At 42.0% G+C, this 12534-nt stretch overlaps 1 protein-coding gene across 3 annotated transcripts in view; it reads left to right on the forward strand.

Moving 5' to 3' along the window:
* The first annotated feature begins 6288 nt into the window (after nucleotides 1–6288).
* Nucleotides 6289–12534, forward strand: part of ZNF286A (zinc finger protein 286A) — a 28425-nt gene continuing 22179 nt past the window's right edge. The window contains exons 1-4 of one of the 3 annotated variants that reach the window (XM_032320042.1): nucleotides 6289–6437; nucleotides 6834–7071; nucleotides 8044–8132; nucleotides 11610–11724. In XM_032320042.1, coding sequence (XP_032175933.1) covers nucleotides 7035–7071; nucleotides 8044–8132; nucleotides 11610–11724 — 241 coding nt within the window. In that variant the 5' untranslated portion in view covers nucleotides 6289–6437; nucleotides 6834–7034. The remainder of the gene's footprint in view (nucleotides 6438–6833; nucleotides 7072–8043; nucleotides 8133–11609; nucleotides 11725–12534) is intronic. The other 2 variants (XM_032320044.1, XM_032320043.1) reach the window with 2 other exon arrangements.

Here is a 12534-nt window from a genome sequence, read left to right on the forward strand (position 1 = left end):
CCCACATCTAGAGATACCAGTTGGATGGGTCCTACTGCTGGCATGTGAATGCCACCACATAGAGGGCCCAACCCAGGAAGCACTCTTCTTCTTTTTGGGCTGGAAACCCTTTACCCCACCTTAGCCCAGCCTGGGAAGCTCTTTCCACTCACTCAAGCAGAACCAGCAGGGACCAGTGGGAGACCCAGCAGTACCAGATACACCAACCAGACCAAAATTGTACCACAAAAGCTCTGAAAATTAAATTCTTGCTGAAATCACAGACCACAAAAGTAGGCTAAGACCTGTATGCTAAGCCTAAAAAGAGTGATAGTGGTCTAAAACAGAAGATTTAAATAGGACACCGAGTCTCCTAATATAACAGGCAAAATCTCCAGGAATCAATCCAAAATTACCCATCATACTAAGAACCAGGAAGATCACAACCTAAAGGAGAAAAGGCAGTTGACAGTGCCAACACTGAGAAGGCAGTGGAGAGATGTCACATTACCTACAGGGCCACAGCTATTTGAATGACAGAAGTTTCTCACCAAAAACCATGAGGGCCAGATGAAAATAGCACATTTTCAAGTGCTGTCAGCTTGAAGGGAAAAAAATTGCCAACCATGACATGAGTATCAAAAGTATCTTTGGGAATGAAGAGTCGATCCAGACATTCTCAGATGAATGGTAACTAAAAAAATTGGTCACTTAGAAGATCTACCCTTAAAGAATGGCAAAGCGAAATTCTAAAATGACAAAAACAAACAAACAAACAAACAAACAAAAAAACGATATAGCGAGGACTCATAGATCATCATAAAAGAAAGAACCATGGAAGAAACAGAAATGTAGGCAAATACAATACTCCTCATGAGTTTTACAGGTATATAGATCCCTCTTTTGTCCATTATGGTGCTTTTATCTTGAATCTAATTCTATTAATAACATTTTATGTGGGGGGGCGCCTGGTTGGCTCAGAGGGTTAAGCCTCTGCCTTCGGCTCAGTTCATGATCTCAGGGTCCTGGGATCGAGCCCCGCATCGGGCTCTCTGCTCAGCGGTGAGCCTGCTTCCCCCCTCTCTCTCTGCCTGCCTCTCTGCCTACTTGTGATCTCTGTCTGTCAAATAAATAAAATCTTTAAAAAAAAAATAACAGGGGCGCCTGGGTGGCTCAGCGGGTTAAGCCGCTGCCTTCGGCTCAGGTCATGATCTCAGGGTCCTGGGATCGAGTCCCATATCGGGCTCTCTGCTCAGCAGGGAGCCTGCTTCCCTCTCTCTCTCTCTCTGCCTGCCTCTCTCTCTGTCAAATAAATAAATAAAATCTTTAAAAAAAAATAAAAAATAAAAAATAAATAACATTTTATGTGGGTATTATTTTAGTTCAATTTGCTTGGTATATCCTTTGTCATCACTTTGTTTTCCATTTTTCCGTGTTGCTTCATTTCCAATGTGTATTTTGTAAAGTACGTATTGCTGCATCTTTGGGTTTGTGTTAGTTTTTTTTCTTAATTAATTAATTTTAGAGAAAGAGACAGTGAATACAGTGGGTGGGGGAGGACATAGTGGGAGGGAAAAGTAGGCTCTCTGCTGAGCAGGAAGTCCAACACAGAGCTCAGTGCCAGGTCCCTGGGATCATGACCTGAGCTGAAGGCAGATGCTTAACCAATTGAGCCACCCAAGTGCCCCAGTTTTTGATTTTGTTTTGAATTCAAACAGAGATTCCCTGCCTTTTGATGGATGAGTTTGACTCATTTACATTTTTTGTAATAAGTTATGTAACAGGTCTTATTCTGTGTTTTCCCTTGACCATACTTTATTGTTGTTTCTCATTTTCCTCTTGTCTGGGTTTCCATTAAATTATCAGTTCTTGGGGTGACTGGGTAGCACAGTCGGTTAAGTGTCTGCCTTCAGCTCAGGTCATGATACCAGGGTCCTGGGATCCCTGCTCAGTGAGGAGTCTACTTCTCCCTCTCTCTCTGCCCCTCACCCTGCATGTTCTCTCTGCCTCTCTCAAAAATAAATAAAATCTTTAAAAAAAATTTTTTTTTAAATCAGTTCTTTTGCTCTGGTTTGGATGTTATACATGTTCTTTTACCCTCATAGTACTTGTACCTAATTTATTAAAACTCACACCTACATTTCTTACCCACAGCCCATCTATTTATCCAACTTGTAACTATGTATATCCTCCCTCTACTCAGGACAAATAACTTAGTCACCTTATTTGTGCATTTCTACTTCCCAACCTCATCCTCACTGATACTAACATTTTAGTGGAATTTTTATTTACATTTAGTTGGTGTCACCCTGTTTCACTACCTCTGTTCCTTAAAGATGATAACAAATCCTTTATTAAATTATTTTTGCCCTTACTGTCTTTTATATCCTAAAGCATCTTCCTGAACTCTTTTCCTTCTTGCTGACATACATCCTCCAAGAAAATTTCCAAGGTCTTGTATGCATGAGAGTAGCCTTATTTTGACTCATTTGCATGATACTTAATTAAAATATAAAATTCTAGATTCAAACTTTTAATCTTTTACAATTTGAAAATATCATTACACCTTCTTCTGTAGTCAGTACTATTAGTGAACAATTAGGTTTATTTATTCAATTATTACTTATTAAAGGGCCACAAAATTCCAGGCACTGCTTTTAACACAGGGGATTTGGCAGTGAACTCTGTTTTATATGTGATCAGTTTTGTATCTGGGAGGTTTTAGAATTTCTTGCCGCTTTTTGTGTAAGAGGTCATGAAGAGTGACTGCCAACTGACCTGTGAGCTACACCCAAGGAATGGGAGACTCCTAACCCCCTCCCCTGCCCTTGGAAATATATGTTCTGCCCAGAATTCCCACAGTAGGAGTCATTTGGGGGATGTAGCCTTGAGAGAGTAATGTGTTATTTAGACCATGTGGACTGAATCCAGTTAAAGCCTGTACAGAAACTTTAAAGATTCTGGTGGGCAGGTGCAGAGATCAATTTGTCTCTTGAACAGCTGCTCAAGAGAACCTAGTATATTAGTTCCCTTGCTTATTAAAATTGCTGCCTACCAACCTGCAGAAATCTGCCTCTTCCTTCAGTCTTTCCTTGCCATATATGGGGGCCAGTTTCAAATCCCACCTAGGGAACTCCCAAGGTTGTAAATCAAAATTTATGTTGTTATATTTTATTATAATATGCAGTGTCTTTTCATATTTTTCTTGTTTGACTTTCTAGGAGAACTTTCTATTGAAGTTCCTAAACTTTCATTTCTCTATAATCCTTGGTTATTATTTCTTTAAGTGTTTTACCTGTTTATTCTTCCTTTCCTTTTAGGATTCTCATTATATAAGTAACTATTCAGTCTCCATGATGCTTAACATTTCTTTTCTAGGGGCACGTGGGTGGCTCACTTGTTAGACATCTGCCTTCAGCTCCAATCATGATCCCAGGGTCCTAGATCAAGCCCGGCATCAGGCTCCCTGCTCAGCCAGAAGCCTGTTCTCCCTCTTACACTTCCGCTGATTGTGTTCCCTCTCTCACTGTGTCTCTCTCTGTCAAATATTAAATAAAATCTTTTTAAAATTTTTCTTTTATATTTTTCAACTTTTTATCCATTTCTGTCTCTTATGGAAGAGTGGTGCCCAGCTTTAAAATTTACTCTAGCTTTATACATTCTGGTATTCAATAAAATATTGACTATTTTATTTCAACCATTTATTTTTCACACATGGTTTCGTTTTTATGATACATTCTCACTAAATATTTCTTATGCCCTCCTTTATCTTTTAGGGCAGCTTTTTTTAAATACATATATTTTATCCTAAATGATCCACTAATTCTGCTTTATCTTCTATAAATTGTCCAGTTTATTTTTTTTTTCCAGTTTATTTTCTTTTTATGGCAACAGAGTTCTTCAGGTATTTCTTTTTCCCTGTTAAAAAAAAAAAAAAAAAAAAGAAGAAGTAGAGATAGAAAGGTTCTCTGAGGGATAAGATCATCTGGTAGGAAGAGAGTAGTAAATGCCATACTCTCCAGGCCCAGGTTATAAGCTGGTAACACAGGATGGGAAGGGAACCAAGCCCTGGAGTGTTTCCTCAGTCTTCTTCAACTCACCAGGAAGTGCCCAAGCTGTAGATCATATGTTTGTATGTAGACAGGGCAAAGACTATTTAGGGGAATTTGAGTTATTTTAAAAACAGAGAATCGATGGCATTTTCTACTCTCTTCCTACCAGATGATCTTATCCCTCAGAGAACCTTTCTATCTCTACCTCTTTTTTTTTTTTACAGTAATTGCCTGGCTCAGTGTGTGTGTGTGTGTGTGTGTGTGTGTGTGTGTGTGTCAGAATGGGAGAAAGCTCAATAAAACCCTTTGAGGTGGGTATGATTGCATCTATTAATATCCACTCTTCTCCTGGCCCTGTTCTAGGGCTACCCTGTGCAATGGTGAAGGAGTGGGCAAAGAATTACACAGGGTAGTGTGGGAGTAGATGGAAAGGAGCACAACAAAACACCAAAAAGCACCCCACTTCCTAGGACCAACTGTAGCCATCTACCTTCCAGAGGGTTTCCAATCAATTTTTGCTTTAAAGATTTTATTTATCGGACAGAGAGACACAGCGCGAGAGGGAACACAACAAGGAGAGTCGGGGAGAGAGAAGCAGGTTTCCCGCTGAGCAGGGTGGCAGATGTGGGGCTCAATCCCAGGACCCTGGGATCATGACCTGAGCCAAATGTAGACGCTTAATGACTGAGCCACCCAGGTGCCCCGCCAATCAATTTTTCAATAGTTTCTCAATTCAACAACCTCCCTCCTTCCAATGGATATTCAGGTTAGGTTTTGGGAAAGGACTTAGTCCTCTACATTAGGATGCTGTATTAGTAATCTTTTCTTTGCATAGCAATACTACTATATACTTAGTGGCTCAATACAGCATACATTTATTATCACATGGTATCTTTGGGTGAGGTCTGAGCAGAGCTTATCTGGGTCCTCTGCAGCCAGCTATTAAGGTTTCGGCCAGGACTGGGTTCTCATGTGACGATTCTACTAGAAATGATCCACTTCCAAGCACCTGGGGTTTGTTGACAGATTTTAGTTCTTGCTGACTGTTGGCTGAAGTCCACCCATAGATCCTTGCCATGTGAGCCCTCCAACATCACACCCTTGCTTCATCAAAGCCAGCAAGAAGTCTCCAGCCAAGACGCAAGAGACACATCACCTTTGTTGTGTTCCATTGTTTTAACAGTAAGTCCCAGGTGCTACTTAACTCCTGAAGAGATTACACAGGAAGACAGGATTACACAAGGGTGTGAGCCACAGCAGATAATGGGAACCAGAGAAGGAGTACCTTCTCCTGGGGACTAACGATTATCTTTCCTCAAAGTTTTTTGAAAGCCATTTCAAAAGTTTTAAGCAGTAAAGGAACATTAAATTCTGGCTCTAGAATGATCAGTGCCCAGAAAGTGTGGAGAATGGACACACAGGAGAGAAAAATGGAATTAGGAAAATCACTTAGGAGACTCGGTGTAATCCTCGTGAAATGGTGGTGGTGGTCGGAGATAAGGGAAGGTCAGTGGGAAGAGAAAGAGATGAACAAAACTGGAGAGCTGTTTAAAAATGTAACAAATAGGACTTGGAGATAAATAGTGAAAAGGAAGAGTTGAGGATATTCTGGTTCTGGCTTTTGTGAACGGGTTTGTGGACAGTGAAAACAATTCACTGAGAAGAGGAAGAGCAGTTTAGATGTATTTAGATGTTTAGTTTGGGCTGGGTAGCTTCGTGCAAGAGCAGAATCGGAGACTAACAGTGCTTCACTGAGCAAACAACCTCTTTATATAAATTAAATTTTTACGGCTGCAAGGAAATCTGTTGCTCCAAATTTGTTGAAACTGGCTGAGTCTTTTCAACTCATCTATTTCATGCAAGTTAATTTGCAGTATCACAAAGCAGTCTATGGATACAGGAACATCGGTCTGGGTAGACAATCTGCTGTTCTCCAAAACACGACTTTCACGTTGTTTGAAGGCAAAGGCTGAGTTTGGGGAGGACAAAAGTATGGGAAAAGACATATCCTGTAATATAGTTTACAGGTAAGTCATTAGGGTTGAATTCCTCAGCAGCCCTAAGCACTGCGGGGCAGTCCCACGAGCACACAAGGCTCGGGTACCGATACCAACTCTGCTCTGTCTCTCCACCGTTCGCGCGCTCTCTTGGGTGAATCCGACACCAGCACAGCGGCCCGATACTCTCGCGAGAGGGAAGGAGCCCACAGCTCCCTCGATTCTCCCAACCGCGCCACGTGTGCTCCCACCTGCAGAGAAACGGAGTACGACAACGCCCAGGGGCTTCTGGGATTCGTAGTTCCGGGGCTGGCTGAGGCCTGGCAGCCTTGCCCCGCTCCTTCTTACGCATGCGCGACTCCGAGCCGGCCCAAGAAGTTCGTAGCCTTTGTCAGGCCCGGGATGGGAGGTGAGTTGGCCGTTCCCATGGCGCTCTTCTCCACTCAGCCTGGATGGTGGCCCCTAGGGCATCAGTTCATGCCCAGTCGGGGCTGGAGTGCGCGTTTATGGAGGGGGCCTCGAGGGCGGACCATGAGCCCCATCCCTTCGCGCTCCGTCCCGAATCCCTCCCGCGGCTGCCGCCTCCCCGGGACGCGGGTGTGAGCGCGGTGCTGGCGGGGGCGCGAGGGGCGGGGCGCGGGGCCTTGGCGGGGCGCGGGGCCAAGCCCGGAGCGCGGCGGGATTTGTCTGCGCGCCTGGTACCTGGCTGGTCCCTCGCAGCCGCTCAGTGCCCCCAGGGACAGCTGCAGGCGGCAGGGACAGGCACCTGGCACCCAGCCTCAGGGATGCTGTCCCCGGTTTCCAGATTCCAGCCTCGTAGGACCGAGCCAGGCTCGAGAGTGAGGAAAAATCCCGACCCGATCTGATCGAAGCCTTCCAGCAGAGCCCCCGGAGGGAGGGCAGGAAGGAGGACGACGAGGCCGCGGGGGCTTCTCGCTGTTCTGCCGGGAGAAGTCTGAACTGGGTGGGAGATCAGAATATTCGGAACCCGGAGCAGGGAGTGATCATGGAGACCGACTTGGCCGACAAGCCTGAGAAGAGAGGTAGGAGTTGCCGAAGTGTTGTTGAACTTGTGTTAGGGAGGGAGAAATTCTTTCCTCCCGACAGGAAAATCAGTTGCCTCACAGAAGGTGGCTTTTGGCCGAGAGGGCTGTCCGTCTCCTTTGTCTGGGGGACCCATGGACTCTTGCAGGAAGCACGAAGGGCTTGGTGTGGGATCCACCCTCTCTCCTCTCCAGCTGGGCGCATAATGGACCCTTCAAAGCCACCCCCAAAATCCGAGCGTAAGTTTAGCTTCTAAGGCGTGAGCAGAGCCTCGATTACTTTTTCCGCACACATTCTTTCTCCCAGATGATTATGCCAACTTAGCCTCAGTCGTGGGCCTGAGAATTTCGCTTTCTGGTTGGCAAAATATTTTCCACACCTTTTATGCCACTTGGCACGATTACCATGTGACTTCAATAAGCAAATCATTTTTTGTGTTATATAGGAGAAAGCGGGCCTAGAAGTCAGTAACTGACCTCCAGTTTACCAGAGCAGTCTTTGTTGAAGTTTGGTCTGTGACCTCCTACATCAGGATTACCTTCCTGAGTGCCTGTTAGATTTCTAGATTGCACCATAGATTCAACTAATGATAATTATTTGGAGGTGGTATGCAGCAATATTCGTTTTAAATAAGCTTGCAGGGTGATTTCTGAAAGCTACTGAGCCTGTTTTTTTTTGATATGGACATTAAGCTCAGGGGGAAAACTGACTTAGTTTTATTTCTAGATCAGAGTGTGCCATCTTTCCAGAATGTGTTAGAATTACAGCAACTGAGTGAACTTAAGTCCTGAGTAGCAACACTTCTAGACATTTCTCCATGATCCCGGGATCCTGGGTTTTTTGGGGCTCCCTCCCTTTCTTTACAGTGTTTGTAGGGAGCACCATTAGTATGGGGAGGGAATTTTCGACTTGTAAATCAAAGTCACAGGATGGTTCTAGGCCCTGTCATTATACTGCTTTCTTGTCCTTAGCTCTGTCTTCCCAGGACTCTCCCTTTTCCCCAGAGCAGAGCACAGAAGAGGGAGAAGTGGCAGCTCTGCGCCTCACAGCTAGATCCCAGGTGAGTGTGAGTCTCTGTTAAAAATAACCCCTCTCCCCGTTATTTCTCAGAGTACAGATGTACTCTCTCGTTTTTGATTTGGAGTTTCTGTGTCCGGTAGAGCCCATATAGAGAGCTGGATTCCAGTTCTAAGAGACTCCTTGAGTATCTAATGAACTCGGTAGAAAATGGCTAGTATGTACCCCTAGTACCTTCTCCACCTAGTGTTTATTGTCATTATCAGTAGGTATGTAGAAAGCCTGCCCTTCTTTTAACTTTTATGCTAATTTCTGTGCTTGAATAACATAGGAAACTATTTTGAAAGATGTGGCACATACCTATTGAAATATGTGTCTGTCTAGGGGAAACAACATACATATGACTGTTAAATAGAAGCGTAAGAAAGCACCTTAAATGCTGGAAGCGAATTATGAAAACAAGGGTTCAAATAGTTCAAAGAAGTGCTAGAAGGGGAAAGCCTGTGCAGGATTTAATTTAAAGAGCTAGAATCCGGTCTTCCGTAATGATGAACATTGAAGTATTTTAGAGGTGAAGTGTTAACGTCTGCAGCTTACTTCCCAACCCCTACCCAAGAGAATATATCAAGGATTGTTGAACTTGAGTGGTGGCTGTACCATATGGGTGAATAGTGTGTTAGTCTCTCAATTTTTTTGTATATTTGAAAGTTTTTTTTTTTAAAGATTTATTTATTTGACAGATCACAAGTAGGCAGAGAGAGAGAGAGGAGGAAACAGGCTTCCTGTTAAGCAGAGCCAGATGTGGGGCTTGATCCCAGGATCCTGGAATCATGACCCGAGCCAAAAGCAGAGGCTTTAACCCACTGAGCCACCCAGGCACCCCTGTATATTTGAAAGTTTTTATGAAAAGACGGTGGGTAGGAGAAAAGAACTCTCCATGATGTGTGTGGCATACCTCTGTTCGCTTTCTCTTTGCTACTATAATCAGAATGTAGAAAGTAGACATTGCACTACTATTAGTATTTGAAAAGTGACTTCTCAGGATCCCTTTTTTTTTATTTTAAGTTTTTTTTTTTTTTAATAAGTTTTTTACTTATTTAAGCAATCTCCACACCCAACTTGGGTCTTGAATTCATGACCAGGGTCATACACTCGTCTGACTAAGTCAGCCAGGCATCCCTTCTCAGGATCCTTCTACACTTGCTTATTTCCATTGCTTTCTCAGCTGCCTTACATGATTACTGAAGACTTTATCAGTCAAGAAGTGGTAAGTTGCAGCTCATGAAAATTCAGATTGGCTTAAGCAAAAAGAGTTATTGAGTCACATAACTGAAAAATCCAAGTGTGGCTAGAAATAGAACCCAGACAGTAATATTAGCATGTATTCTCTCCATTTCATTGAGTTTTGTTTTTTGTTTTTGTTTTTGTTTCTCTCATTGTGTTCTCAAGCAGGCTTTTTTCCTTAGTGCCTGTTCCTAACAAATTCAAGCTTACATCTTCCTATGTTGAAGACCACAGAAAAAAGTTATCTTGTCTCCTAGTCACTGGAGCCCAGGTCCTGGAATTAACTCTTGAACGGGTATGAGGAATATTCTGGCACCATTATTGGCCAGATATAGTTGTAATTCTCTAATTAATTGGTGAGGCCTAGGGAATATACCTGCACACACTCAAACAAGTACACATCCCATCCATGAATCAGGGATGGAATTAGTAATACCTGAGCTATACTAACAGTAGCCAAACATAGTGGCCAGAGGAGAATCAGGGTGTAGGTACCAGAGGAGGGGTGAATGCTTTATATATTTCAACACTTTGATATTGGATTTAAGACTGTTAATAGCTTCAGGATGGATTAGACCTTTTTTTTTTTTTTAAGATTTTATTTATTTATTTGACAGAGAGAGAGAGAGAGATCACAAGTAGGCAGAGAGGCAGGCAGAGAGAGGGGGGGAAGCAGGTTCCCTGCTGAAGAGAGAGCCTGATGTGGGGCTCAGTCCCAGGACCCTGAGATCATGACCTGAGCTGAAGGTAGAGGCAGAGGCTTAACCCACTGATCTTTTATATAAATTTTAAAAACTGTCTTTTGCATTGCATTAGATTTTGTTTGATGCTAACAACTATCTTTCTTACTGGAATTTGCCTGGGCTGGTTGCTCTTTTTTTTTTTTTTTTTTTATCTTTAACGTATTAGATTTTTAAAAAATATTAAAGTTTTAATTCTTGCTCACTGTAACCAGGTGAACAGCACAGATATATATAATAAGCATACTATTACTTGCCTCCCCAAATTCAGCCCTCCCCCTCTCCCTACGGAGGAGGACAGTTTGGTGTATATCTTTCCACTTCCCTCTCATCCCCAGCTTTGGGTTTTTTGTTTGAGTGTCCTTTCTGTAAATAGGATTTGGATTTTTTTTTTTTTTTAAAAAAACACCTTTTTATGCGGTAAATGAACTAAGTCATATTAACTTTATGTTTCAGATTTTTCTTGCCACGTGATTTTTATAATTGTTCATTATGCTTTATTTCTTTTGTATTTTCTGCCTTTCATGCAATAGCTTGCATTTTTGTTTGTTTTTTTTCTTTTAATGGTTTGGAAATTAATTCCTATTGTGTGTCATTTTAGCTACAGATATGCAGATTATAGGAACAAGGTCATTTTTTCCTTATAATACCAACTCAGTGGCTACTTAATGATTTTCATATTGTATTTTATTTTCCAAAGATGATTCTTGATTTTGTTTTATTACTTAAGTCTCAGATTATTTCTACTTTGGAAACTTTATTTTGAAATAATTTTAGATTTAAATAAATGTTAGAAGTAGTAAAAAGATTTTTCATATTCTCTCCAGTTAGTCTCCAAAAGTTAACATTTACCTTACTTTTTATAATTCATCACAGCTTTTATATATTTTGTGTTATATAAACTTGACCCTGTGATATTTACACAGGAACATTTATAAGTTATATCTGTACCTTCAATTAATTTGTTCCTATTAGTTTCTAGTTTAATGCTTTTTCCTTTGAATTCTGTGCTTGACTGTCAGTCTTCTCACTGCGTGACTATTTCGCATTTCCAAATCCTGTGTTTCAGTTCATCTTCTGGTTGGCTAGATTGATTCTTTAAGTTTTTATTGAGGACGCACAAGGAGAATGACTCAGACATGCCTTTTTCCTCAGGCCGAGTTTTGTTTACTTTGCCAACCTGCACTGCTGACCCGTTGATTCATGTTTTAACTTTGTATTCCCTAGAAAAATGATAGTCTCAATGGAGAAACTGTAGTCTTACCTCTCTGGATTCTCATACTGAATCCGTAGTCTGCCTGGCACATGATTGATACCCAGTGACTTTATACCTAGAGTATTCCGAATCTGAGTACATTAGAATGCTTATCATTTATTACTGTTATTTCCTGTCCTGTGTATAGCTTACGCATCTGCTCGAGGGCCAGCAGAAACTGGGGGTTGAAATTGAGTCTGTTAAGTGAGAGATGGTGAACAAAAGTGTGTTTGTGTCTTAGGCATCAGTGACGTTCAAGGACGTGGCCATGGACTTCACCCCAGAGGAGTGGGGGAAGCTGGATCCCGCACAAAGGGAGGTGATGCTGGAGAACTATAAGAACCTGGTCTCGCTTTGTAAGGATGGGTTCTCATCGTGACTCTAGAATCTGTGTATGGGGACATCATTACGTTACTGGAAGTGAAATAGCTTAATGAAGCCTTTACCTTTGCATTCAGGAATCATAAAGTATTGCTCCCTTTGGGCCCAGAGAAAAATCTATTTCTGCCATAGTTTCTTGGTGAAATGTCTATGCTGGTTTTGTGTCAAAATTCTTTTTCGAATGTTAGAAACCTAATTCACACTGGCTTAAAGGGGATAAAAATATTGATTCAGGGAATCCTATATACTGGCAGAAATTTTCTTAATTTTTTTAAACATGTGGCTTGGCATTACTCTGTCTAAGCTTTATTCTTAGGATCTCCCCCTGTGGCAGAGATGGCCATTGGCAGCTCCAAGGTTGCATGATTCTTCCAGTTAGAGTACTCTCCAGCCAGTAGGGATCTTGTGTTCACCTTTCTGGGGGTGTATGTGTGCGCGTGTGCATAATGTATGCCCCTATATGATTCACACTGGGTAGAAGAAACTATGTTAACTCTTCCCAGTGATAGTTACACATGAACATTGTAAATTACATCTGAACCCATAATTTGTTGCCATCGTTTTCCAATTGAATGCTTTTGGCCTTGAATTCGTTTTGTGCTTATGTAATAAATTCTCTAAGAAAGTGGGTTCTGGTAACTAAAGAAGGAAGAAGAGAAAAACCTTTAGAAAGAAGACAAAAATTCTGGTCACCATGGTCCCAACTTTTAGCCACTGAGGTCCGCTTTCTTCATCTCTTCTCAAAGCTAAAGCACTCACCTGTAGTGTCTCCCTGGAAGAGAGAA

The sequence above is a fragment of the Mustela erminea genome, chromosome 18 (assembly GCF_009829155.1).
Source record: "Mustela erminea isolate mMusErm1 chromosome 18, mMusErm1.Pri, whole genome shotgun sequence".
NCBI classification, from domain to species: domain Eukaryota; kingdom Metazoa; phylum Chordata; class Mammalia; order Carnivora; family Mustelidae; genus Mustela; species Mustela erminea.